Source organism: Cryptomeria japonica, chromosome 10 (assembly GCF_030272615.1).
Source record: "Cryptomeria japonica chromosome 10, Sugi_1.0, whole genome shotgun sequence".
In the NCBI taxonomy this organism is placed as follows: Eukaryota; Viridiplantae; Streptophyta; class Pinopsida; order Cupressales; family Cupressaceae; genus Cryptomeria; species Cryptomeria japonica.
In genome coordinates, this window is record NC_081414.1 from 864,012,627 (window position 1) to 864,038,961 (window position 26,335).

Consider the following 26,335-nt stretch of genomic DNA (forward strand, 5'->3'; position numbering starts at 1 on the left):
GAATTCTACCATCCTTCTTTCTTCATTGAAGATTGAGGTGTGGCTTGGCTCAAAATTGAGCATAGCTTGATCTGCAACATGCTCAGCATGAAGGGGTTCTGAGAGGATTTTGAGCTTCGCACCTTACTTGGTATGGAGGATGAGGTGGGACCAGTCCAAGGATAGGTGACCTCCTATCTTGACAGTAAAATCTCTAGAGAGGCAAAGGCCAAAAATAGGGGGAATATTAATAACCACTACTTCTTGGGACATTGTGATGCTAGGACATGCAAACAACATTAGCGAGACGCTTTTAATGAGGCCCATGGTTTGTAAATTTTTCCCATCTAACTACATGATGCCACAATTTAATGGCTCATACTTCATATTGAAAACCTCAATGATTTTCTTAGGCATGACAGTAGTGCTAGTGTTGGAGTCTATCATAGAGTTATGTAGCAGCTTATCCCCTACTATGAGGGTCAAATAAAAAGGTTCTGGATTAGGCTTACCTTTTGATTGAGATTTCGGTGGAATGTCTTAATTTGTCAATGTCGTTGCTAAAAATGATCCATTTGTGGGGCACTAAGAAGATTTTCTGCTCGTCGGTAGAGAAGTAGTAGCCTTCCTAAGGGGGGGGGTAACCTCCTCTGAGAAGGCTTTCCTTAACTACTCCACTACATCCAATACTGATGGTAGCAATGCCTTTGTCTCTCTGGGCTTATAAGGAATGAAGTCTTTCCTTAGATAAGTAACAACGGCTGTGAGTTGCTAGGGAGAGTTGTCGACAGAGGACTTGTTGTTCACCAAAAGTGATAACCCAAGACACCTACAAATCTATCTATGAGATAGCCGATCTCAATCAATGAAACACCTCAGGGCTTGGACAACATAACATAGGATCCTAATGATTTTCCTGCACTTCAGGTTTTGCTAGACCTAGGGGGGGACACCCTTTTGATGCACTAAATACAACAATTACAGACACATAACTGCATCAACATTAAGCAAATAGATCATTTCACAAGCTCAACATATTAGGAAACATTACAGATTGGCTACATCTGTATAGGCAATAGGATGAAACAGAGCTTGGAAAGAATGGAACACACACCCCTAAACATAAAGGGAAATAGATTTGTCTTTTAAAATGTTAATCTGAAACCATCCCCAAACTTGCAAGACCAGTGCCTTGTTCATTGGGCAACAGAGTCACAGACAGAACTGCAAATACGAATGATAGATGCAAATTTGTTTTCCTTAAACAAGATATTCATGCACCAATACCTGATATTAATGCACTATTTGATTCATTCACAAATTTATCAGATCTGGAAATACATTTCATCATTTATGACTGACTATAGAATTTAAAACCTTCCTTGAAGGATACCTGTAAACAGTCACACAATTTCCTTAAAATTGACAAATCTTCATCCTCCTTGAGGATTCAATTTATGATAATGAAATGCATACCTAGAGACAATACTGTGAGGAATTTACTCATGCCTGACACAAGCGAGACCTGCAACTAAACTCATGTTTACAACAATGCATTGCAATCCTATACCCTGAAACAAACCAAAAGCAATTACAAATTTGGGTCATGACATTCAGAAATGGAAGCCATGAAAACTGGAGCACTTCCTCACAGAATTCTGGAACCCTTACAACTGAGAAGAATGGGGAATAAAAAGAGGAGGGAAGAAAAACAAATTCACAACTGAAAATTGCCAAGTGTCTCTCCTCCCTAACTGAATTTTGTTCCCATGAAAACTGCATCCAAAATATCCTACATTTGCCAAAATTAACTTCATAATCGGATTCCTCGCTCCGAGAGCTTTCCGAAAATATATAACACTTTACACTTTGGCCCAAAATTGAGTCCTGGGCGAATTAATTCCCCAATATGCTCAAACATTTAAATTTTTCATTTATTTATATAGTCTAAAACTATATAATAAACAATTTTAAATTTAAATTTTTTCCCTCCATTTGTGCTCTGACGTCTTGCCACGTGGCGGGATCTGATTGGTCGATGAAGTCTACTAGGCGCCACCTGGGATGACACCTCATCCTTTGCCACTTGACCGCCACGTCATCGCCACTGGATTGCTTACTCATATGCCACGCCATCACCACTGGATGCCACCTCACCGGGACCCGCCTGCTGAACTGCCACCTATCACGACACGTGGACGGCTCACGTTCATTTTCGCTATTTCGCTGGGTTTAAACTTCGTGCATCTTCCTTCGCGAAATAGCGCGAGCCGTCGATCTCTCTCGAACATGCTCGCTCGTTAACCCTGCCTTCGTCTGCAAAATTTCGCCCGTTTGCCTCGGGAAGCATGCCTGCGTGGGGTCCACTTTGTTTTTGTCCAGTCAAGTCTTCCTTTGCCTCGAGAAACGTGCTCACACATGGACCCACCTTGGGCACCCACGGGCACCTTGTGTCAAAAGCCTTTAAGGCTTAGACATTATGTTACTGTGCGCTTTTGCTTATAAATACTAAAAACATCCCTCTCCCAGTCAATGTGGGATTAACAACATGCCCAGAAACTGCACTTTCTGAAGGTCTTTAAGTCTTAATGGTGCCAGTGGTGGAGGTTCTCCTATTTCCTTGATGATATGAGCACCCGTGTTGCCATGGTTTATCGCCTCTATTAAGCCATCGAAGTAATTAGAATGGAAAACAAAACAAAGTATGTGTCAAACATTTTACATCTTACTGTGCGCACCATATCTTAACCCTGCAGTCGTCACTGCCTGAGACAAGCATCGTAGGATGGGAAAATTCTATGTTATTCAGCTCTGTTGAATGGTCCAGGGAGTCCCAACAACCCCACACCTATCTCCCCATCATATGAAGATCGATGGCACATGGCTCATAATTTATTTTAAAACACTCCACACTCCCCAGCAAAGGCATCGCCTGGGAACCTTCTGCAACCTCATAAAGAATTTGCCCCTTGTGAATTATTTCCAACGCCCTCTCTAGACACCAATCAAGTGCTACATGAAGGAGGGAAGACTTGACAAATTGTTTGCTTGAAACGTTTTGAATGCCTCCTCCCAACGCAGGGACTAATTGGTGTTGGCTCTGGCAATAACTTGGAGAATACTCATCCATGAACTTTACAACAGTTTGAACTCCCTCTTCCTTTGGCAATGTCCGCAGAGATTTAATCAATTTCAACATGGAAGCTGGTAAAAAATCCATCTGCAGAGCATCTTTGGTTGGCTCACTGATACGTGATGCAAGAACATGACTATGTACACCCTCCAAATCTTTCAATTTTTTGATTGCAGCGATCATAGGGGATAATACTCCTGTTGAAAGCATCTTTATTTCATTTGCCATGCTGGAGAGGGGAATTTGGCACCATACCCATTGCAATTACTTGAAAACTTAATCATTTGTTGTTCCTGCAGCCAGAGATTCCACGTGGGGAGGAGGTTTTGCATTTACATGAATCTGTTTTGTTTTAACATAGCTCCCAAAAGCCACTCAGCTCACCACCTGTTTCCTAAAAGAATCTATAGAATTTTTTTGTTCAGTCAAACCAGCACTAGCTTGTCCTATATCTGATTCAAGTTTTTTATCGGACGAAGATTGAGGTTCATGCAATCTGCTTTCCATTTTTTCCACTAAATGAGCCCTTCCAGCTAAATCCTTTTCAAGAAACTCAGCTTTACTCTTCAGACGCTGCTCCTCATCCTGATGTTCCCACACTTGTTTCACAGCCACTGCAAATTTTTCTATGGCTTTAACAACTTCACTTTCTGGTATATTATTAAATGCTTGAGACCAATCATTGCAAATGACAAACACAGGGGGAGCACCAACCCTGCGAGGGGAGAATGGTGCAAGTCCATCAGAAGTTAACTCGGGCTCTTGATGAAGGCACTTCAAAAGCCACCCATTCAAAGCTTGAACATAAGCCCTCTGGGCTTTAACCCAATTGCTGAAACATGCATGCCAATTTTGAAGTTCAAATTCTAGGTGTATAGTTTCCTTTAGATGCATTTCATCGGATACATTACTAGCAGCAACATGACCTAGAGATTTAGCTACTGCAATAATCTTATTTTGTCTTTGATGACATTCGAGCATTACCTTCCACATTCTCATGAACCCTTGTATTAACTCTACAACTTGTGGCTGCAACTCTTCATCCCTCAACATATGTATTCTCCTGGAAATTGAATCAACTACTTGCATTGCAACCTTAATTCTTGTTTGTAAGCTTTTTATTGCAGTCCTTGTAGCATCAACCAGATGAGGATCCTCCCCTTTGTCATCGTGAAGTCTGAGCTGTGTAACTTTCTTTTCATACTCTATTCTTATCTTTTCTCCAGCCTTCGGAATGCTTCAGGAACCTCAAACACACCTCTGGAATCGATCGGCACCATTTTCGGATCATAAAATTGCATTTTACATCTTTCAGGCAATTACGCCACAATTTTCGCATTTAATCGCGAAGACGTAATTTTCAAACCTGTCAAAACACCTTTCTGGAGCTCGCCATCTGACAGGCGTGTACTTTGATATACAAGGATGACTTCTACCAAACGGTTTCTCAATATGAATCCTGAGCGAAGAGATATTAATTTCCGAAAATGGCCAACTGGCTTTGTCGACACTGCGGACCTGATGAAGTCAATGTCCTGGCAACACATGACACCTTTCTTAAAAATATCAAACGACCTCTGGGGCTCCTCAAATTTGAAACATAGGTACCTTTAAGTACATATTAAATCTTTGAATTCTCAGTTCGATCACCTGACTGACAGGATGCAAAGGGCACGCTCACCAAAACGGCTACATTAATTGATCTAACACTGGAAGTGCGGATAACTGAAATGATGGTAAAATGAGTCCTTTTGAAAACCGATCAAACGGATTGGTAGAGCCTTGAAATTTGAAACGTAGCTCATAATTTATACCAACATCAGCCTGGGACAAACATTATGGCATGACGCTTACTTAGGCAACTTTTACACTAAGTCGAAATAGGGCTCCGACTAGCTGTCGAAACAGAGACTTGCCAAAACATAGAAACTGCAAATGGAATCGGCTTCAAAAACTGAGCAAATGGATTCGTTAAGACTTAAAAATTTGCGAGCTGACTCACATTTATGCATAGAATTGAATCCACTTTGAATTTATTCATGACGATCAATAGGGAAAAAGATGTAATCGCTCAAAGTAGGCTACTCAATAAATTCTGTATTTGTGCCTAAAATGCACTTCCAGCTCACCCCTCAAAATGGGTACCTTGTAAACTTATCCAAATTGAATTCTGAAAGTTGCACATCATTGAATAGGCCAAATGAAAGGTGTGGGGTATGAATCCCGAGCCTTACCCTCTGAAAATCAACTGGCTCCATCTTACCCCCTTGCTCACTAGGCATTCAAACTGACTTATTTAGGTACGCAGAGCGAATTTTTGGATTGGGCCTCTAAACTTGACTCAATTTTAATCAGTCCCAACAGGACTTCCCTGGCACGTTTACATTTTCTCTCGTTAAACACCTCTTCGATCTAAGATTGTAATTTGATTACACTTGAGGAGCCCCTGAGCCTGACAATGCTGCATTATTAGTCATCACAATATTTTCTCCTTCTATCGAAGAGAAAAGTGCATGATCTAGGGCTATTTCTGCTTCCTGCTCCATTGACATGCCCTACATTTGTGCAATGAAGGAATCATTATCCATACCAGGGGCCGTGTAGGTCAAGTCCTCAGTCACCATTCCCTAGCAATGCTGCTTTACAAGCTTTTGTTGTAGATTGCCTCTTAGACAATTTATCAAAGTGTGTGCATTGTTACATGGAAAACACCAAGAGTTGGTATCATTTTCCAGATTATTTTGTCCTGCTATCAACTCTTTACCAGTGCTAGGGTAGACTGTTTGCAATGGATTGGGCATGGGAACTATCTGACTAGCTAATTGATTCAGAGCAAATCGATTATTCGAGTACTAGTTTTTCTGATAAGCAGGCCTATTAGATTGGTAGTTTTGCTAGAAAGGGGGTCTGGTTTGTGGTATTTGAGATCTCTTTAGATTGACTATTTCATTAGAAAAAGACCTTAGTAAGTTTTTTCATGTCACTAACCTCTACAGCTAAAGATGAGGGGGAGGTAGATTTTCTTATTGGGGTCTGGGGTAAGCATACACAGCTTGCAGAGCGGATGAACTGGCAACAACCATTTCTGGGATATTTGGGCCATTTGGCTGATTGGATAGATCTGGAAAGATAGGCATAAGCGGTCGTGGTGATAGTTTCCCTGCATCAATTAGGTTATTTTCTATGGAGATGGCTAATTCAAAAGCTTGAGGGAGAGTGTTACCGCCAAAAGATTGAATCATCACTGATATATTAGAGTTGAAAGCCTTTAGATAGAAAATAAATGCCATGTCGGTGGGAAGATAAGGAGATAAAGGTATTCGCTCCCAAGTCCTCTGAAAGTGCAGATTGAACTCTGTTAAAGCTTCTTGTGGGGCTCTCTTTATTGTAATCAACTAATGCATCAAAGATGACCTATCTTCTTTGTCGGAGAATCTTTGGAAAAATGGTCGCCTAGCTAGTCCCAGCTGCCAATAGAATTTGGACTGAGGGATTTTTACCAGTCCAAAGCTCTTCCTTTGAACGACCCCACTAGAAATCTCAAAGCTACATTCTTCTCGGTTATACTATGGACTGTGCAGACGTTGGCTATGTCTTGCAAGTGTTCTCCAAGATTTTTAGAACATTCCCCAATAAACTTAGGAACTACTTTCAGCATAGTAGAGGGTATTTGGGCCCATGTGGCGGGTAAAATCGGAGGAATAAGAGGACTTAAATTATCCCATGTTACAAAATTTATAGAAAAGATTTGAGCAATTACTGCAATTGGAGTAACTGCAAAAGCACTAGGGAGGCTCTAGGATGAAGAGGCAGCAGATTCATAAACACTAACCAAGGGTGGAAGAAGCAAACTAGCTCCTAGTAATAGGTTTGTGGCTCATATACTGGCTTGAATCTTTGAGAAGTAAGGTCCCATAGGGCATGCCAAAAAAAGAACTATTGACTATGAATTTTACTTTGGAAAAAAATAGCCCTATGGGAAATTCAGTGATGGGGGACCGATTGCACAGGGTTCACTAAATGATCTTCGTAATTAAGAAGTTAGCTCTTTCTTGGTGTTTCGAGGAAAGGGGAAGAAAGAAACACTTTAAAATAGTAAAAACTAGGCTACTGAGGCGATGTGCCAGAGCATATTTTGAAAAGACATGAGTACATAAAAACCAACTACATATGATTTTTCTAAGCCCATTCAACAATCGACAAGTCCTGATCAGAAACACAACCAAGATTCAATCAAATATTTTTGTAACATAAAGAAATATCTATCATGCATTTACTGATAACAAGTGTAACACGTAGTTCAATTGGAAAAATCTTAGATATATATATTCCTGAAGTCCTTGAAAATCCTAATAGAAAAGCACATAAAAGACCATTAATGCATACTGAGAGTAAAGTCTCACAAAGGCCATAGGCATAGTTTGATTGAACTTCTTCAGAAAACAATAAAATAGTTTTTTAAGGCTGAAAATACTGCTAAGAAACTTAATTGTCCTTGCAAAGTTCTGAAACCCCTCAACAGGGAAAAGACTAAACTAAAAATAGCCTCGGGCTCCTAACAAACTCAAACTCCACTGCCTTTTCTTTTCGCATTTCATGGGCCGCCTGTCAGATTTACCAGACAAACCACTACTAAATTTGTTAGCCCTTGAAGTTGTTAGTCCCACGATGCTCCACTCTGCAGGCACACAACAAAAGAGTCGTGATCAAAAAATGGCGGGTAGAGGGACCAAAAAAGATGCTGCTATGTGAAAAACCCATGCCATGTGGCAGCTCCACGCTACTGCAAAACCAAAAAGAGAGAAGCAAGTGCACAGATCCCCCACCGACTTGACAATTGTCTCGCCTGATGCATGCGAGTGGGAGGAACAAAAGAGGTGGGGCCACCAAAAATATAGCAAAATACCGCCCATAGACCAATCCTGAAATAATGTTAATAGTTACAATTTGAAAAAATATCTACCAAAACTAAATTCAAACTCTACATAAACCTTTTGCTATCATTCAAAGTTGCCTCAGTCTGTTGGATCGTGCCGGTGAGATAATGCATGCATTCTTCCAGTGATCGCTCTCCTTGAACTAATGCCTTAGAGATTTCAATTCTCTGAGAGATAAGATTGTCCAACTTAGGACCAAGTTTATTTTTAAGTTCCTGGGAATTTGACCTTATCAGTGCCTTCTCTTTCTCAAGTTTCTCTATCTTCTCATCAAAAATTGTCATTTCCTGCTTAACAAATGATATATGTCCAGATGAACCAATTATATTATCAGCTATGTCATCAATTTATTTATGTGTTTTATTGATCTCCTTATCTATGTCCTCTATCAAAAGGTGAGGTTTACATGTTTCCCTACATAGCTCCTTGTACTCCAAAATTGTAGAGTTAAGTACCGGTAATAATATATTCAAGTGTCTTGTACACTTCTTTATAGTGTCTTCAAAGAATTTGTTTCTCTCTTTTTCATTTCTCTCCTTAATTTTGTCCTCATTCACCTTGTCAATAGTTATTACATTATCAGTAATAAATTTGGACAATGTGTCCAATTTACCTAAAAAATCCTTAATATGATCTATGTTACAATTTGGTGCAATCAACTTAAGAATAGGTAAAGTTTTGTCAATTTCCTTGTAGGCTAGTGCATTGGAATCTGTTCTCTTCTTGATTGAATCCAAAAGTACCTCTATAACATTGGTAGGTCTGAATTCACCTGTAGATGTGTTGGATGTCTAACCAATTATCTTTATTACCTCTTTGCTTCCATCAGATGTATCCATTTTTTTTGCATTTTCCTCTAGTGGATCAGTCTGGGTTTGCATCTCAACTTGCAAAGGTTTCTCAAACTATTTTAATGTCTCTATGATTACCGGTTTCTCTCTTTCTATGTGTAACTCTGCCTCAGTTTGTTTCTTTGAAAGTTCAACTGTCAGTATCTCTGTCTCTAATAGCCCTGTGCAAGTACCTTTATCTTCAACAAGTTTTTCAGTCTCTGTTGGTTGCTCTGTCTCAACTTCCTGAGAGTCAACTGTTTGTGCTGGTTCCTCTGAAATCTTTTCATCATCAACAATGTATGCATTAACCTCTAAATTATCCTTATCCACAACAATGTTTACCTCTTGAGTATTCACATTCATTGTAAAAAGTATCTCTGATTTAAGATTAGTAACATCATTTCTTGTTCCTTCAGTGTCAATAACTGGTGGATCTTCTGATTGTACTAGTGCAGTATCCAAAGGTGGTGGTGGAAGATTGTCAATAATCTTAATGTTTGGAACTCCACCAATTTTTCCTTTACCTTTGTCCTTGTCTTTTTGATACACTTTGAATGTCTTTTTAGGTCTTTTCATTTCCTCTTGTTTTTCTTTCTCCACAAAGAATATATCCCATTTATCTGCAATCTCATCTGCAATTTCCTTCACTCTTCTAGCCATTAGGCTTACCTATCGGTGTCCACGAGCAAATACTAATCGGTTAGCCTTAGAAATAAGTTCATCTATTTCTTCTTTGGAGTTAACTAGGTGAACTACCAAGAGTGATTCAACCTTTAATTTATTTTCTAATTCCATCACTAATAGCCTCTTAGCTTCTAGTCTCATTTAGAGATCATTTGGTACCTCCTCAACAACTTCAATCAAAACTTTCTTATAAATGTCTAAATGAAGAATAACATTTTCTTCAATAGTGGTGCAGGAGCACCCAGGTCTTAGTTTTCTTGTTTTTACAAATTTTGGATTGTACTAACCCTAGCCAATTCAATAGTTAATAAGGACTCTAGGAGGGTCCAAGAGTGTTTAATTTGTCAATGTATGCCTATTTGGAGTTCATTTTACCTAGGTTTGCATTTTTGTGTAAATAGTGTGTTTGAGAAGGTTTTTGGCCTTTTGGTTGGTCAAAAGTGTCAAATTTTGTTAAAATCAATAGAGAGGGTCAAATAGGTCTTAGGCATGTTTTAAATTTCATATGTGATGACTAGGAATAGGTCTCTTAGGTTGGAGAGATCAAGAATGAAAAAAACACAAAGTTGCAAAGAGTTGTCATGACAATTTTTGTCCTAAAATTGGTTCAACATTAAAGCTAGGGGTTTCCCAATGCTATGTAAGGATTACACACTTGGGAATTCTATATAAACCCTCTCTTTCATTTTTATCAAGGTTGGTGTACTTGGATTTTGGAAGCAATAATCAAAATACAAGATTTTGGACTGCACTTTTCATTGTTTTTGTCAAATTTTGCACTCTTTGAAGGTTTAATGGATTGAATCCATGAATCCAATCATGGATTTAGGTTTAGTAGTGTTTTTTAGGGTAGGATTTTCATTTTCAATCTTTTTATTTAGCATTTACTACTATTTAGGTGATTTGATTCACAAGTAGCCAGTTTTGGCTTGTAATTAGCAGTTTTTGCTAAAATGGGTACCACATAAAATTCCACAGTGTTTTCATCATGGAATTTTGGGACATGGTAGGAAACCCATTGTATAGTGTACATATGAAAGGAAAATATCTTAAAGTGTCATTTGATATTTTTAGCATCTTTCCCTAGGCGAGCCTAGGAGCAACTCGGCTAGAGTTGGCAAGATGAAACGTTAGCACAAATTGCAGAGGTGAATGTAAATGAAAGTCCCAAGATTTTGGGAAGTTGTAATAGGATAGTAAAGGTTTTCTTGTGTAGGAGGAAGCCTCAATAATTACATTTTTAGGTCCAAAGACAAGATTTACTTGCTGCTGCCAGTCAAGTGCTTGGAAGCCCTCGAAATTCTCTTTTTGGGGTTTGTGTATGAAAAGAAGGGTTGTAAGCTTAAAACCACTGAAATCCTTTGGGGTTGAGTGAATATTTGAAGAAAATCCATTTTATTTTGGGGGTCCTTTGGATTATTTTATCCCAAGACCTCAAAAACCAGTTCTAGGAGGCCTACTTGGAGCTCTTTCCCTTGTAGCCTTTTCTAGACCAATTTTTGAAATCGGTAAGAAACCTTTGGATTGAAAACCATAAATGGACCTTGAAACCATCTAAAAACATGAGAGAAGAACCCTCTACACCTCTACAACATCTCAAGACCATTGGAGGGCAGTTTGATGAATTTGAGCCAACAAGGCATCATTGAGCATATGGGAAACATAACAAATTGGTAGGGTTCCTAGCAGGGACACTAGAAGAAAAACCCTTGGAGTGAGTAAGAGAAATACTTAGAAGAGATTGAGGAGGAATTTTAGGTCTAGAAATAAACTAGGCTTGGTGAGTTGGTGAACTTGAGCAACATCAACTTAGTGAAGTGCTGAGAAGGCTAGGTGAACTCTATTAAATTGGTATCAGAGCCTACAAGATTTGGGCTGGTAAAGTTGATGTCCTTGTTTTTAGGAGAGTCAGTTAGAGAAAAAATGGAAAAAAATGTTGAATTAGCAAGGAAATTGGAAGATAGGGAGGAAGAGAATAGGCTCCTGAAGGAAAAATTGGAAAGATTGGAGAGTAAGCTTGGTGATATTGAGACCAATGTAGAAGAAGTGTATGTAAAAGTGGAAGGAGTAGAAGGGAAGGGCAAGGAGGTGGCTGAGGTTGATAATGTACCCACACCTGATCCTATTTTGGAGAAAAAACCCTTCATCAAAGCATTTAAGGCCCTAAGTGGGAAGTCACTAGAAGGAGTATCATTGTTCACTGACAAGATGAAAGTGGAAGTGGTCCTAGAATGGATAGAAGGCATGGAGAACCATTTTGAATGTGAAGGTATAATTGAGGCACAAAAGGTCAAGGTGGCCAAATCTAGGATGAGAGGCACTGCTCTCACATGGTGGAAGTTTGTGCAAGATGAGAGGAAGAAAATAGGCAGGGAACCTATCTCCTCTTGGAAGGGAATGCTGGTTAAAATCAAAGAAGCCTATCACCCTACGAAATATGAAGTACAAATTCATAGGAAGAGGCAAAACCTAAGACAAAAAGACCTTGATGTTACCATCTATACAGAGGAGTTCCAAAAACTTAGCCTTAGATCCCAAGTGGTTGAGGAAGAAAGTCTCAAGGTTGCTAGGTATCTCAATGGACTACGATGGAACATCCAAGAAGAAATTAGTCTAATGAGGCCAGAAAAAGTCCATCAAACCTTTCAACTTTCCCTTAAGGTGGAAGAAAAACTAAAAAGAAGACATGACTCAGGCAACAATAGGGGTAGAGGTAGAGGAAAAGACAATAGAGGCCATAGAGGAGGCTTTGGTGGAAGAAATTCTGAACAAATAACACAAGGAGAGTCTAAACTCACTAAAAAAAAAGATATTGGCAGTAGTAGAGGAGGATTCAATAGAGGAAGGGAATCAAATAGTGGTTCCAGAGGAAGATCTAGTGGCCAAGGTAGAGGTTCCTCATACTTTGCAACAATGAAGTGTTACCATTGTAACCAACTTGGTCACCCAGCATATAGGTGTCCAAAGAAGGGATCATCATCACATGGTGGTGAAAGAAGCATGAGTTATCTTCAAGAAGAGTCTTCAAGCAGCAAGACTTCAGAAGTTACCTTAGAGTCAGAGGTAGGTGACAACTTGATGATAAGAAGAACCTTGATCAAGGAACCAGTAAGTGAAGAACCAAGCCAAAGAAGGTCCTTATTTAGGATCAAATGCAAAATAATGGACAAGGTATGAAAATTAATTATTGATTCAGGATCCATAGAAAACATAATGTCAGAAGAGGTGGTGAGTAAGCTCAGATTGCATGGGATTCCTCAGAACAATCCTTATAGAGTCACTTGGTTGAAAAAAGGCCAACATGTTCTAGTTAATGAGCAAGCATGGGTAGATTTAACCATTGGAAGGTATAAGGACAAGGTACTATGTGATGTCCTACCCATGGATGCATGCCATCTTCTATTAGAAAGACCATGGAAATTTGATAGACAAGCTATCCATGATGGAGCCAAGAATGCATGCTCATTTAAGAAAGTTGGAGTCACATTCAAGATTCAATCTATCCTTGAGGAAGGTGAAAAAAGGGTAGAAGGTCCTGATGTCCTTTTGGTGAGTGAAAAGCAGTTCTTGAAGACACTTGAGGAAGGTGAAGGTGTAGGGTTTGCACTAGTGATGAAGCCTAAAGAGGAAGACAAGAAAGAGCAGCAAGTTCTACCAAAATAAGTGCAAAATTTGTTGAAGAAATTCAAAGGTATAGTAAGTGAAGGACAACTAGCCACCTTACCTCCTAAAATAACCATAAGCCATCAAATAGACTTCATTCCTAGAGCATCCTTTCCTAATAAAGTAGCCTGCAAAATGACTCCTCAACAAAACATTGAAATTGCCAAGGAAATCAAAGAGCTCTTAGACCAAGGCCTAATTAGAAAGAGTATTAGCTCTTGTGCTGTCCCTACCATGTTGGCACCAAGAAAAGGTGGCACTTGGAGATTGTGTATTGATTCTAGAGCCATAAATAGGATCACCATCAGATATAGGTTCCCTATTCCTATAATAGAAGACCTAATGGATTGTTTAGGGGAAGCCAAGTACTTTACCAAGATTGACCTTAAGAGTGTCTATCATCAAATTAGAATTAAGGAGGGTGATGAATGGAAGACTGCATTTAAGATTACTTAAGATCTTTATGAGTGGCTTGTAATGCCATTTGTCTTATCCAATGCTCCAAGCACCTTCATGAGACTCATGAATGAGGTGATGAAGGAATTCATAGGTAAATTTGTGGTAGTATATCTTGATGATATTCTCATTTTCAGTAAGGATAGAGAAGCACATATTTGTCATTTGCAAGATGTATTACAAAGATTATATGATGAAAAGCTAACCATGAATTTGGAGAAATGTGAGTTTGTTAAGAAGGAATTGGTATACCTTGGTTTTGTGTTATCTCAAGGAAACCTCAAGATGGATCCCAACAAAGTTGAAGCCATTGTAAATTGGCCCACTCCTAGATCAGCAATAGAGGTGAGAAGCTTCCATGGATTAGCCTAGTACTATAGGAAGTTTATTAGTCAATTTAGTGCTATATGTGCCCCAATGCTAGAAACCATTAGAGTTGGTATGAAGGCCAAGTTTCAGTGGGATGAAGTAGAAAACAAAGGTTTTGAAACCTTGAAGGAGAAAATAGCTACTCAACCAGTGCTAGTGTTGCCTAGTTTTGAGAAAATTTTCATTGTGGAGTGTGATGCAAGCAATATTGCAGTAGGTTCTATCCTAAGCCAAGAAGGAAGACCAGTAGCCTTCCATAGTGATAAGCTAAGTGATTCCAAGAGGAAATACTCCTCTAATGGCCTTGAGTTGTATACTTTAGTGCAAGCATTGAGAAAATGAAGACACTATCTCTTACCCAAAGAATTTGTGGTGTACACGGATAACCAAGCATTGAGTTTTCTGAATTCCCAAGACAAACTTAGTCACAAACACATGAAATGGGTGGAGTATATGTAGGCCTATACATTCACCATCAAGCACAAGAAAGGGCAGCAAAACCGGGTAGCTGATGCACTAAGTAGGAGGCTCTTGACAGTCCAAGAAATCCAGTTGAGAAGTATAGGTGTGGATAGTTTTAAAGATTTGTGTGCAGAGGATGAAGACTTCTCAAGTGCCTACCAAGTATGCAAGGAGTGTCAAAATCATTTCCATAGTGAATACTTAGATTTCACTTTACAAAATGGGCTATTGTTCAAAGGTGGACAACTTTGTGTGCCTAAAGACTCAATGAGGGAAAATCTTATACAAGAGAAACAAAATGGCAACCTTAGTGGTCATTTTGGAGTCAATAAGACTCTAGAGATGGTTTAGAGATTATATTATTGGCCAAGGATGAATCAAGATGTGAAGAGGTAAGTGGAGACTTGCATAGTTTTCCAAAAAGCCAAGGGTGCTTCAACAAATGCCGGTTTGTATCAACCTCTTCCCATCCCAAGTAGACCTTGGGAATGCATTAGAATTGACTTTGTGGTAGGTTTACCAAAGACAAAGCAAGGATATGACAACATTAATGTCATTGTGGATAGATTTAGTAAAATGGCTCACTTTGTGCCTTTTAAGACCACTCATGATGCATGCCACATAGCGCAGTTGTTCTTTAAGGAAATAGTGAGGATACATGGCTTACCATTGAGTATAGTTTTAGATAGGGAATCCAAATTTATGAGTCATTTTTGGAAAACATTATGGAAAAAGCTTGGTAGAAACCTCTCTTTTAGATCAGCCTACCATCCTCAAATAGATGGGCAGACCAAGGTGGTGAATAGAAGTTTGGGAAACTTATTGAGGTGCCTTACTAAGGAGTATGGGTAGACATGGGATCAAGTACTTGCTCAATTTGAATATGCATACAATGAAACCATAAATAGGACTACTGGTAAAAGCCCTTTTGAAGTAGTCTATGGTGTGCACTGAACAAGCATTTTTGAGTTGAGGGATTTAGGAAGTGTAGCAATCAGAAGTGGATATGTAGAGGACTTTTCTCAGTCCATGAAGGAGGTCCATGAATCAATTAGGAGAGCTTTGAAGGAGAAGACAAGCAAAATCAAACAAAAAGTTGACGAAAAGAGGAGAAATATACAATTTCAAGTGGGAGATATTGTAATGGTGCACTTGAACAAAGAAAGGCTACAACAAGTAGTGCCAAAAAAGTTGTAGATGAGGAGGATAGGTCCATGTGCCATTCTAGCTAAGTATGGTGAAAATTTATACAAGGTGGAACTACCTAGTGGCATTGGTTTGTCACCGGTTTTTAACATAGCAGAATTGGTTGCATACAAGGGGCTAGTACAAGGTGCACAATGTAGTCACTCAGAGGTTTCAAATGATGTGCATAACCTTCAATTACCAGCCAAGCCTAATCCTAATGTTGAGAAGGTGTTAAGTTCAAGAATTGCCAAGAAGACTAGGCATCAAGCCTATTGAGAGAACCTCATTAAATGGATGGGTATGGATGATGTTGAGGCTACATGGGTGATGGAGTCAAAGTTCTATAACTTTGGAATTTATCCAACATTGATTCCTCAAGAGGTGACATGATCTCTTTTTGTTAGGGAGAATGGTGCAGGAGCACCTAGGTCCTAGTTTTCTTGTTTTTACAAATTTTGGCTTGTAGTGACCCTAGCCAAGTTAATAGTGAATAAGGACTCTAGGAGGGTCCAAAAGTGTGTAATTAGTCAATGTAGGCCTACGTGGAGTTTATTTTACCTAGGTTTGCATTTTTGTGTAAATAGTGTGTTTGAGAAGGTTTTTGGCCTTTTGGTTGGTTAAAAGTGTCAAATGTTATCATAATCCTTAGAGAGGGTCAAATAGGTCTTAGGAATGTTTTAAATGCCATATGTGATTACTAGGAATAGGTCTCTTAGGTTGGAGAGAACAAAAATGTAAAATACACGAAGTTGCCAAAAGTTGTCATGACAACTTTTGTTGTCATGACAATTTTTGTCTTGAAATTGGTTCAATGTTGAAGCTAGGGATTTCCCAATGCCATGGAAGGACTCCAAATGTGGGAAGGATATATAAACTCTCTCTTGGACATTTATCAAGGTTGGTGTACTTAGATTTTGAAAGCAATAATCAAAATACAAGATTTTGGACTGCACTTTTCATTGTTTTTGTCAATTTTTGCATTCTTTGAAGGTTTAATGGATTGAATTCATGAATACAATGATGGATTGAGGTTTATTAGTGTGTTTCAGGGTAGAATTTTCATTTTAAATATTTTTATTTAGAATTTACTACTATTTAGGTGATTTGATTCACAAGTAGCCAATTTTGGCTTGTAATTAGCAATTTTTGCTAAAATGGGTGCCCCATAAAATCCCACTGTGTGTTCATCATGAACTTTTGGGAAATGGTAGGAAACCCATTTTATAGTGTACATATGAAAGGAGAAGATCTTAAAGTTTCATTTGATATTTTTAGCATCTTGTCCTAGGCTAGCCTAGGAGCAACTCGACTAGAGTTGGCAAGATGAAAAACTAGCACAAATTGCAGAGGTGAATGTAAATGAAAGTACCAAGATTTTGGGAAGTTTTAATAGGATAGTATAGGTTTTATTGTGTAGGAGGAAGCCTCGAGAGTTCCATTTTAAGGTCCAAAGACAATATTTACTTGCCACTGCTAGTCAAGTGCCTAAAAGTCTTTGAAATTCTCATTTTGGCATTTGTGTATGCAAAGAAGTTTTGGAAGATTAAAACCACTAAAATATTTTGGTTTTGAGTGAATATTTGAAGAAAATACATTTTATTTTGCGTTTCCTTTGTATCATTTTATCCCAAGACCTCAAAAACTAGTTCTAGGAGGCCTAATTAGGGCTCTTTCCTTTGTAGCCTTTTCTAGACCAATTTTTGAAATCGTTAAGAAACCTTTGGATTGAAAACCACAAATGGACCTTGAAACCATCTAAAAGCATGAGAGAAGAACCCTCTACACCTCTACAACATCTCAAGACCATTGGAGGGTAGTTTGATGATTTTGAGCCAAGAAGTCATCATTGAGCATATGAGAAACATAGCAAATTGGTAGGGTTCCTAGCAAGGACACTTGAAGAAAACACCTTGGAGTGAGTAAGAGAAAGCCCTAGAAGATATTGAGAAGGAATTGTAGGTCTAGAAAGCAACTAGGCCTAGTGAGTTGGTGAAATTGAGCAACATCAACTTAGTGAAGTGTTTAACAAGCTAGGTGAACTCTATCAAATAGTGTTTATGTTAGTATCATTTGAAGAAGTATACCATTTGTTCACATTATAAAAATTACCTTCCTTTGCTATTTCATTTAGTAAGTCATTCAATGTGGGGTTTACCAGTGTCTTTTTCTTCTTAGGTGTGAGTTTCTTCTTTGGTTCCCTAATCGTCTGTTGTTTCTTCCTTAATGTTCTTGTTTTCTTAGGAGAAGGAGAGGGTACTGGTGAGGGTTTTCTCTTCCCTTCCACTCTTTTGAACTCAACTACCTTACTACTATCACTGTTAGAAGATGTGTCAACTGGTGAAATATGTGCCTCTGGTTGAAGTCCTTCAAGCTCACTAGCCGATATGCCACTAAGGTTCATGACATTTTCTTTGATTTCCTTTACTTTCTTGGATGCATCCCTAATGTATTTTTCTCTTCTCTTAGTCCTTTTCTGCATAGACACTTTACTTTCTATGGTTTTTGCATTTCCAAAGAATTATTTATATGGCTCTCTTGGTGCATCAAGCAGTGCTTTTTCATATGTTTCCAGAACATGTAGATCAACCTCATAACCCATTTCAATAACCCAAATAGTTCTAGGGCTTACTGCTTCCATCCAGATTTCATCTCTTTTGATGACAAAACAGATTTCCTTGTCATATTTCTCAGCTATGCTTTGAGGAATCCTTTCCCTAGCTCTCATCTTAGATTGGAAAATTTAAACCAATCTGTTATGTTGTTATCTCTATCAATTCCCATGCCAGTAAAAGCTTCCTATAGTTGTTTTCCTACCGGTATATCATAACCAGAGTCTTTGGGTCCTGTACTAGGGATCTCTTTGGTGAAATATAACATCAAACGTACTAGAAGGTTTCCAAAGCGGAAAGTACCTTTCTTGTCTCCCTTAATCTTTTTTAGGTTGTGAACAAGCTCATCGTTTAACCATTCACACACATCTATCTTAGCATTTTTGTTTAACATTTCATGTGCACTATAAATAAAAAGACTGGAAACAGAATTGAGTCTGTTAGCATGTGTGGCTTTCTATCCAAGAACCATACTTACATATCTCACATTAATGTCCTTAATGTCATTTACTCTAAGTGATCTATTGTCAAATGTTGCTCTGATTAGTCTTGCAACCATTTTGTTGGGAATCTTCTTTGTCTTATCAAGTCTACTACCAGTTGAGGGTAAAAGATTAATTGCCCTAATTCCTTGGTGGGTTATTTTACAAACAAAATCCAACAATAAGAATTCTCCATTTTCTCTACTCAATACAATCCTTACCACTTCCTCTGAAAATTGAGGGATATTCAGTATCTCCACAAAACCTAAAGTTTCCACAATCTCGTGTTTGGGTTTAACAATTCCATGTTCATCACAAATGACCTTTTTAAACATTTGCATTAACTCCTCAGATCCTAGATCTTCTATATTGCAATGTATATAAATCCTAGGGTCTTCTGTGAATTCTACTCCCTTAGGTATTTTTGAAAAAGCTCCTATAGAGTCATCTTGCTTCACATTCTCACGAATTATCTTGAAAATAGGCCTAGGGCATTTCACATTCTCCACAATGGTAGGGTTTGGAATAAATTCAAGAATAGAAGATGAAGCAACCATTATGAAAAATAACTCTTATCTAGACGCTTGTTGAATGCTTGAAAAACACTTCTCAGATTCACATTGAATGCCTTTGCTCAATTTCACGCTCACAGAAAGTTTGCATGCTTGTTGAGTTTGAAATGAGGGTTTCCCGGTACTTTATAGCCAATAATTTCTTCAAAACATCATTAAATTCTCTCCGATTAAGTGAAAACTTAACACACCTTCCAGTAAAGAAGAAATGTATCTTCTCACCATTAGCCGAGGGTAGAATGCATGTTTTTCAATTCACTGCCATACCCCCAATAGATTATTCCTTAGTTAGATGAAGAATCTCTTGCCGGTGGAGGATTACTCTATTCTACTAGTGAAGATATAGTTTCATCAGTTCTCTGATCTCTTTTCTTAATCTATTATTTAGAAAATTCTTTCTTTACTTCTTCTACTTTCTCTTTTCCCTTCAAGCCAGATCTCATATTGTTTTTCAGTGCATTATTTCTTCTACAAAATTTAGCAATATGTCCAATCTTGTTACAAGTATAAAAACTCACATTATTCCTCCGAATAGCCTTTCCACATCCTTGATCGGTTTGTGATCTACATTGATTAGATAAATGTCCAAATCTTCCACAAACATAACATTTCACATTCATTCTACAATTTTCTGAATTATGACCAACTTTGTTGCATTTGAAACATTGACCGGTGGGTGAGTTCATGTTCTGATTATTTCTAAATCTACATTGTTTTTCTCTATGACCATATTTGTTGCAATTGAAAAATTTTCCATTAAATTTATAAGCATTAGGTTGTCTTACCGATTTGTTTTGATCTTGATTGTTTGTAGTACTAGAACTTTCTCCAACTTCAAATCCAAGTCCATTAGTATCTCCATTAGGCTTCTGACTTTTCAGCATGTTGTCAAGCTCCTCTAAACTTTTCATGAATTTGTCTTCCTATTTATTTGTAGTAGCCAACTCATTTTCTAGAATTCCAACTTGTCTCATAAGATCAGTTTTATCATGTTGCATGTGAATCAAGTCTGTCTTCAACATATCATTTTCATGACTAAGTCTTAGATTTTCATTTCCACCATCATTAAGTCTCCTAGTCAAGTCTTCTTCATTCTTCTTCCTCTCTTCAATATCTTTACATAACCTCATGTAGTCATATCTTGCATTTCATTCTTCATATTATTATTTTCTTGTCTCAACTTGTTTGCACTATCTCTAAGAGTTTCTTTTTCATCATCATCTTTCTGCATCTTTTCATGAAGTTCTTTTCTTTTATTTTGTGCTATAGAAAAGTTCTCTTGAAATCCTTTAATGAATTCCTATGCAGTCCTTAGATCATCTTCAAGTTTAATATTCTTCAACTTTTCTACATCAAAATCTTCAAGAGCTCCTTCCATTTGTTTTCTTAAGTTCTCCATCTGTACTGGTGTCAAAATCTTCCTCAAGCTATTAGGCTTTTGAAAATAGAGGACCAGGCTCTGATACCAATTGTTAGAATCAATGATAGTCCAAAAGACACTGAGACGGGGGGGGTGAATCAGTGTCTAACCAATTTACAAAATATTTATACTTATTTAAAGCTTTGTATCTTAAAAAAGTGTACCGGTAAATAAGAATTAATGCAGCAAATAAGAATAATAGAGACAACATAGAAAACACACCATAACACAATATATTTAATGAGGAAACCCGGTGTGGGAAAAACCTTGGTGGGATTTGTGACCCACAATATTTACTCACTGGCAAATGAATAAATACTACTTACAATGAGTGGCCTGCACATCCAGGGATGCCAACAACCTAGAGCACACTTCTCAATAAAGAGTCACACTAACTACAAAATGGATTATCAAAATCCAATACAATGTACTGCTTCAAAACATCTCTCATGCCAGGTTCAGTACCGGTTTAAGCTCAGTCAATAACCAAAACCTTTGCTGTCAACTATATCACCTTATACAAAATTGCCTTATACTTCTTATCCATCTCCTTACCAAAATGATCTAAAAGATCTCATAAATATATAGGTCTATTACAATGTACCATGTTGGCTTTTACAAAAGATAATAATATTAGAAAACAATAAACAAAAGTTTATTCTATGTCATCCTGAGTGTCGGTATGCATTATTGCTGATGTCAATGAAGTGTCTGTCAGTGTATGTAGAAGTCTATTACCAGTGCTGATATCTACCGGTTGGTTGTCAAATGATTGCCAGTTGGTTGCCATCAATGACAACATTAACTATTCTCATAAGAGTGTAGAATTCCAATAGTTATAAAGTCAAAATTTGGTATTGATGTTCAATTTAGTTTAGTGTTAGTGTTAGGATTCAATTATGTTTAGGATTCAAGTTGGTGTTTTATTTGGTCTAGTGTTTAATTAGGTTTAGAGTTATGGTTCAATTTGGTTTGCCATTCAATTATGATTTAATTTGGTTTAGTTTTATGGTTAGGGTATAATTTGATTAAGATTTTTTGGTTCAATCTAGTATAGGGTTAGGGTTTAATTTCATATATGACTTAATTTGATTGAGTGTTTTAGGTTAATGCTTATGGTTAACTTTTTTAGTTTCGAATTAAGTTCAACATGAGAGTTCAAATTGTCTTAGTGTTAGAGTTAGAGTTTAATTTATTTTAAAGTTCTAAGTGTAGATGAAGGAAATGGATTGAATACAAGATTCAATCTTCCAGCATCCAACAATGATTTTTTTCTTGTAAAACACACATGCAAATTGAAATATACACTAGAAACACACATGCATGCTATCAAACTCTACTCCATTGGACTCCTTAAATCAAGGTCTCGTGTTTTTAAAAATTTAGCACTCAGAGAACTATGCATAAGAGGCTATGATTCATTGCAGATTCAAGATGATGAACAAAAGATTGATTGAAAGAGAAAGTGAGATAACAAGAATGAAAATGCAAAAAATTGGATTAAAAACTAGATTGCTAGATGGTTCAAATGAGAGAGAGGGGTTGGGTTTTTATAGATATTCTCAAGGTGGATCCAAACTATAGGGTGAATGTGCAATAAAAGGTCAGTTATGGAAATATAAATATTTATCCCATATTGATTAGGTGGATGTAATAGATGGACCTATGAAATAAGATAAATACAAGATGAAATAGATATGAGAGAGATTTAGGAAGTGGATGAAAAATAGATTTAATAAATAATAATGTTATTAAATGGATTTATTTAATATATGATATAATATGAATGTTATGATATAGAGAGGAATAATGGAATAATGAAAAAAATAATATTATGAGATAATGAAGAATAATAGGATAATAAGATATTATTTAATTTGGATCCACTTGATAATGATTGGAAAATTAAAATTAAATAAGAGGACATTTTAGTGGAAATTTTAATGTGTCTACATTTTGCCCCTCTTTGAGACAATGCATCTTGTCGCGTTGTTTCAAAGAAAATGATCAACTGACATATGCCCTAGAGATATCCTAGTAAGGGTGATGATTAATTTGTTATTCCTCCTTGAGAGATTGATCGAACAAATTGATGGAGATTGATATCTCAATAGATTATGAAAAGGATAGTGGATGACTGATATTGCGCAAGTGATTAAATTGAGATGTATATTTGATGGAAATGCATAGTTGGAAGGCATAACTAAATAATGGATGAAAATGAACAGTATAGCCAAGTTGATAAGCTGATTAAGCCAATGGAGTTATTTCAAACAAAATGATAAACTGACATATGACCCAAAGATATCCTGGTATGGGTGATGAATAATTTGTTATGCCCCCTCGAGAGATTGATCAAATAGATTGATGGAGATTGATCTCTCAATAGATTGCGGGAGAGAAGATTGGATGATTGATATTGCACAAGTGATTAGGTTGAGATGTACATTTGATGGAAATGCATAGTTGATGAGGTGTAATTTAACAATTCATGGAAATGAATAGTATAGTCAGGTTGATAAATTGATTAAGCTGATAGGGATTGATGCAAGCACAAGATAAGGTGATCCAATGATTGATTGATTGATTGACTCCGAGTGCATTGAGATTGCAAAAAGAAAGTTGGTTGATAAAGAGAGTAAAGATTCAAAGACATTGCATTAGTTGGATAAAGTGTTTGATTGATCTCACTATGATAAGAAGAATGAAGAAGATGATGAAAGAAATGATGAATAAGATAGTGAAAAGGAGGATGAGAAGAGAAAAGCGATGGGAAAAAGGAATGAGTGATGAGAAAGAAGATATGAAAGGTGATGAAAATTCTTGTGCTTTTCAAGTGCTTATATCATCATCAAGCTTATTATGGCAATTGGAAAAACTCACCGGGATATAGATTAGACCCAAATGAATTGACATGCCAATTGGAATTATGAAAAAACATTAGACAATCAAGGAATGTCCCAGTTCAAATGAGACCTATATGTCCTCAATGATCTTAGACAATCATGTCCTAAGACGAGTAATCATATTACTAAGGAACAATCAACAAGAAACAAACAGGTGAACATGCCCCATCCTTGCCTTTCTAGTCAAAGACATCCTAGAGATAAAATCTCTAGTCAAAGACATCCTAAAAAAGCTAAAAGAAATGTCACCCAAAAAGGAAAATAAGAAACAATCAAAAGAAAAAAAGCAAACAAGCAAACAATATGTTTCAAGTCGAATGATTTTTGTTCATAGTTAATGGGTTTGGGTGTATAAATCGATCAGATGTTATGTTTGCTCAATCATAATCTTGTCATGTCATGAATTCATTTAAGTTCTAAAGTTACATGCTTGTCCGAAGTGTTTGTGTCATCGCAATGTTTATTACATATTTTTGTATTTTTATAATTTTTAGGGTTTTTATGAATGTTTTAATTTTATGGTTTTTTTCAAGACATTTTATGATTTTTTAAAATTTTTTCAGGACATTTTATGATCTTTAATAAATATTCAAGACATTTTATGATTTTTAAGATTATTTTAGGACATTTTATGATTTTTATGATTTTTTCAGGATATTTTATGATTTTTATGATTTTTCAGGACATTTTATGGTTTTTATGATTTTTTCAAGGCATTTATGATTCTTATGATTTTTTGTTGACATTTTATGATTTTTTCAGGACATTTTATGATTTTTATGATTTTTCTAAGGACATTTTACGATTTTTATGATTTTCTTAGGACATTTTAAGATTTTTAAGGATTTTTTGAATATTTGTCCCTAGTGTCTAGCAAGGCAAAATGAATTTTGAGCAAGTGAATAAATGAATGCGATAGAAATGGATAAGTGAATGATGGAGGAAGCTTATGCAGTTTTCAAGGACTATACCACAATAGGATAACATGTTTAATCCAAGCACATGGACCAGATATAGCATTGTCTAGCTAGGATAGGTGTAATGAATGTCATGTGATCCAAAGGAATGGACATGTCAAGAGCTTTTTTTGCATTTTATGTTCTTTATTTTGATCAAGATCAAGGGATAGATTTGGATAGGAGGCATATATGATCAAAAAGATCAAAAGGGGTTAATGATGGATGGGAGAAAGCAATAGACAAAATAATGGATAGGAGTTTAAGGGTGTGGATTAAGTGCAATAGATAGGACACACAAAAGCCTGTAAAGATCCTTAACCTTGTCAATATCAAAGGTGGGAAAAGGGATATGGATGGATATAGAGTGAATGAGGGATAATGGAGGATGGGGGATAATAGATGGATGCACACAGATGGAACTTGCCCCCAGTGAATAGTGTAAAAGGACAATGAATTATGCATGACACATGTTTGCTAGGTTTTCATCATGGTACTTGTCCAAGGTGCTTGTTTGCTAGGTTTTCACCAGTGGACGGATTTTTTCTCTTTACTTTTTTTGATTTTTCACTTTTTTTTTCTTTTCTTTTTCTCTTTTTTTCCATTTTTTTCTTTTTTTTTCTCATTTTGTCTTCTTTCTTTCATTTTTTTTTACTTTTTGGAACTTTTGGAAGATGATGGATACTTGATAGGAGATATGACCCAAGAATAAAGTTGTTCTCTAGATAATACTCCTGAAAGATGCTCTATAACAATCCATGGCTATTGAAGGTATGCTCAAAGATGTTGATAGGGTGATGGTAAAAGGAGATGAAATCGATGATAAGATGAAAATGTTATAAGGATTTATGCAAAGGATTAGATAATAGGGATGGAAGGATAGAACATAGGTGTTGGATAATGGATGGGATTTCAGAAGATTTGTGTAGGGGTGGATGGAAATATTGGCAAGGTCAACATTGGCACACACCTTGAAAGGGTGATAGAATGAGGGAGGAATAGTGGATTTTGGAGTTTGTGATTTTGATGGAAAGGTTGATGTGGATTTTAGGACACAAGGAGCCAAAATGGATGAAGGATGTGATAGAGGTTTTAGGATAGTGGATGTAGGGGAAGTTGGAGTTGAAAACTTGAATGCCAATTTTTATTTTTCTTTATTTTTCTTTAGTGGATGGTTCTTGATTTTTCATTTTTTTGTGATACTTTAGAACACATTGCCTCAATGTAGAATTTAAGAAGAAATACAAATTTTGAATTTTCTTCTTTCTTTGTGGGCCTTTGTGACCTTTTGGAAATTAAATTTTCTTTTTGGATCAAATTTTTCTTTGTTTTGCATGTTTATTAGAGGGGACATATTGATCCTTTGATTCATGCGGATTTTTTAATATTGGAATTTTATGCTTGGTATCCAAGTTGCTTCCAATGGAATTAGGATTCATGGATGTATATGAATGATATGGAGAGTTTGTGTATGTAGGTTGTAGGAAGGTTCTCAAGGATGTGTGCCTTTGTTAATCTTGACTTATGGTAAGGTTAGTGGATTGAAAGATAGGGGCAACATGGATAGGAGATGGCAGGATATAGGGAGCCAAGATAGATGAAAGGTTTCATGGACTTGATTTTGGTATATAGGGACCCAAAATAGATTTGGAGGATCCATAAGGTGTGTGTTTGGATTTAACTAGA

The 26,335-nt window shown here is 36.9% G+C and overlaps 1 protein-coding gene across 1 annotated transcript in view; it reads right to left on the minus strand.

The window, feature by feature from the left end:
• Positions 1–3,487: 3,487 nt before the first annotated feature.
• Positions 3,488–26,335, minus strand: part of LOC131066276 (protein ALTERED PHOSPHATE STARVATION RESPONSE 1-like) — a 57,995-nt gene continuing 35,147 nt past the window's right edge. Inside the window, exons 2-4 of the mRNA XM_059212975.1 lie at positions 8,979–9,161; positions 5,546–5,667; positions 3,488–4,349 (exon numbers count right to left, since the gene is read on the minus strand). Of these exons, the coding sequence (XP_059068958.1) occupies positions 3,488–4,349; positions 5,546–5,667; positions 8,979–9,161 (1,167 nt within the window). The remainder of the gene's footprint in view (positions 4,350–5,545; positions 5,668–8,978; positions 9,162–26,335) is intronic.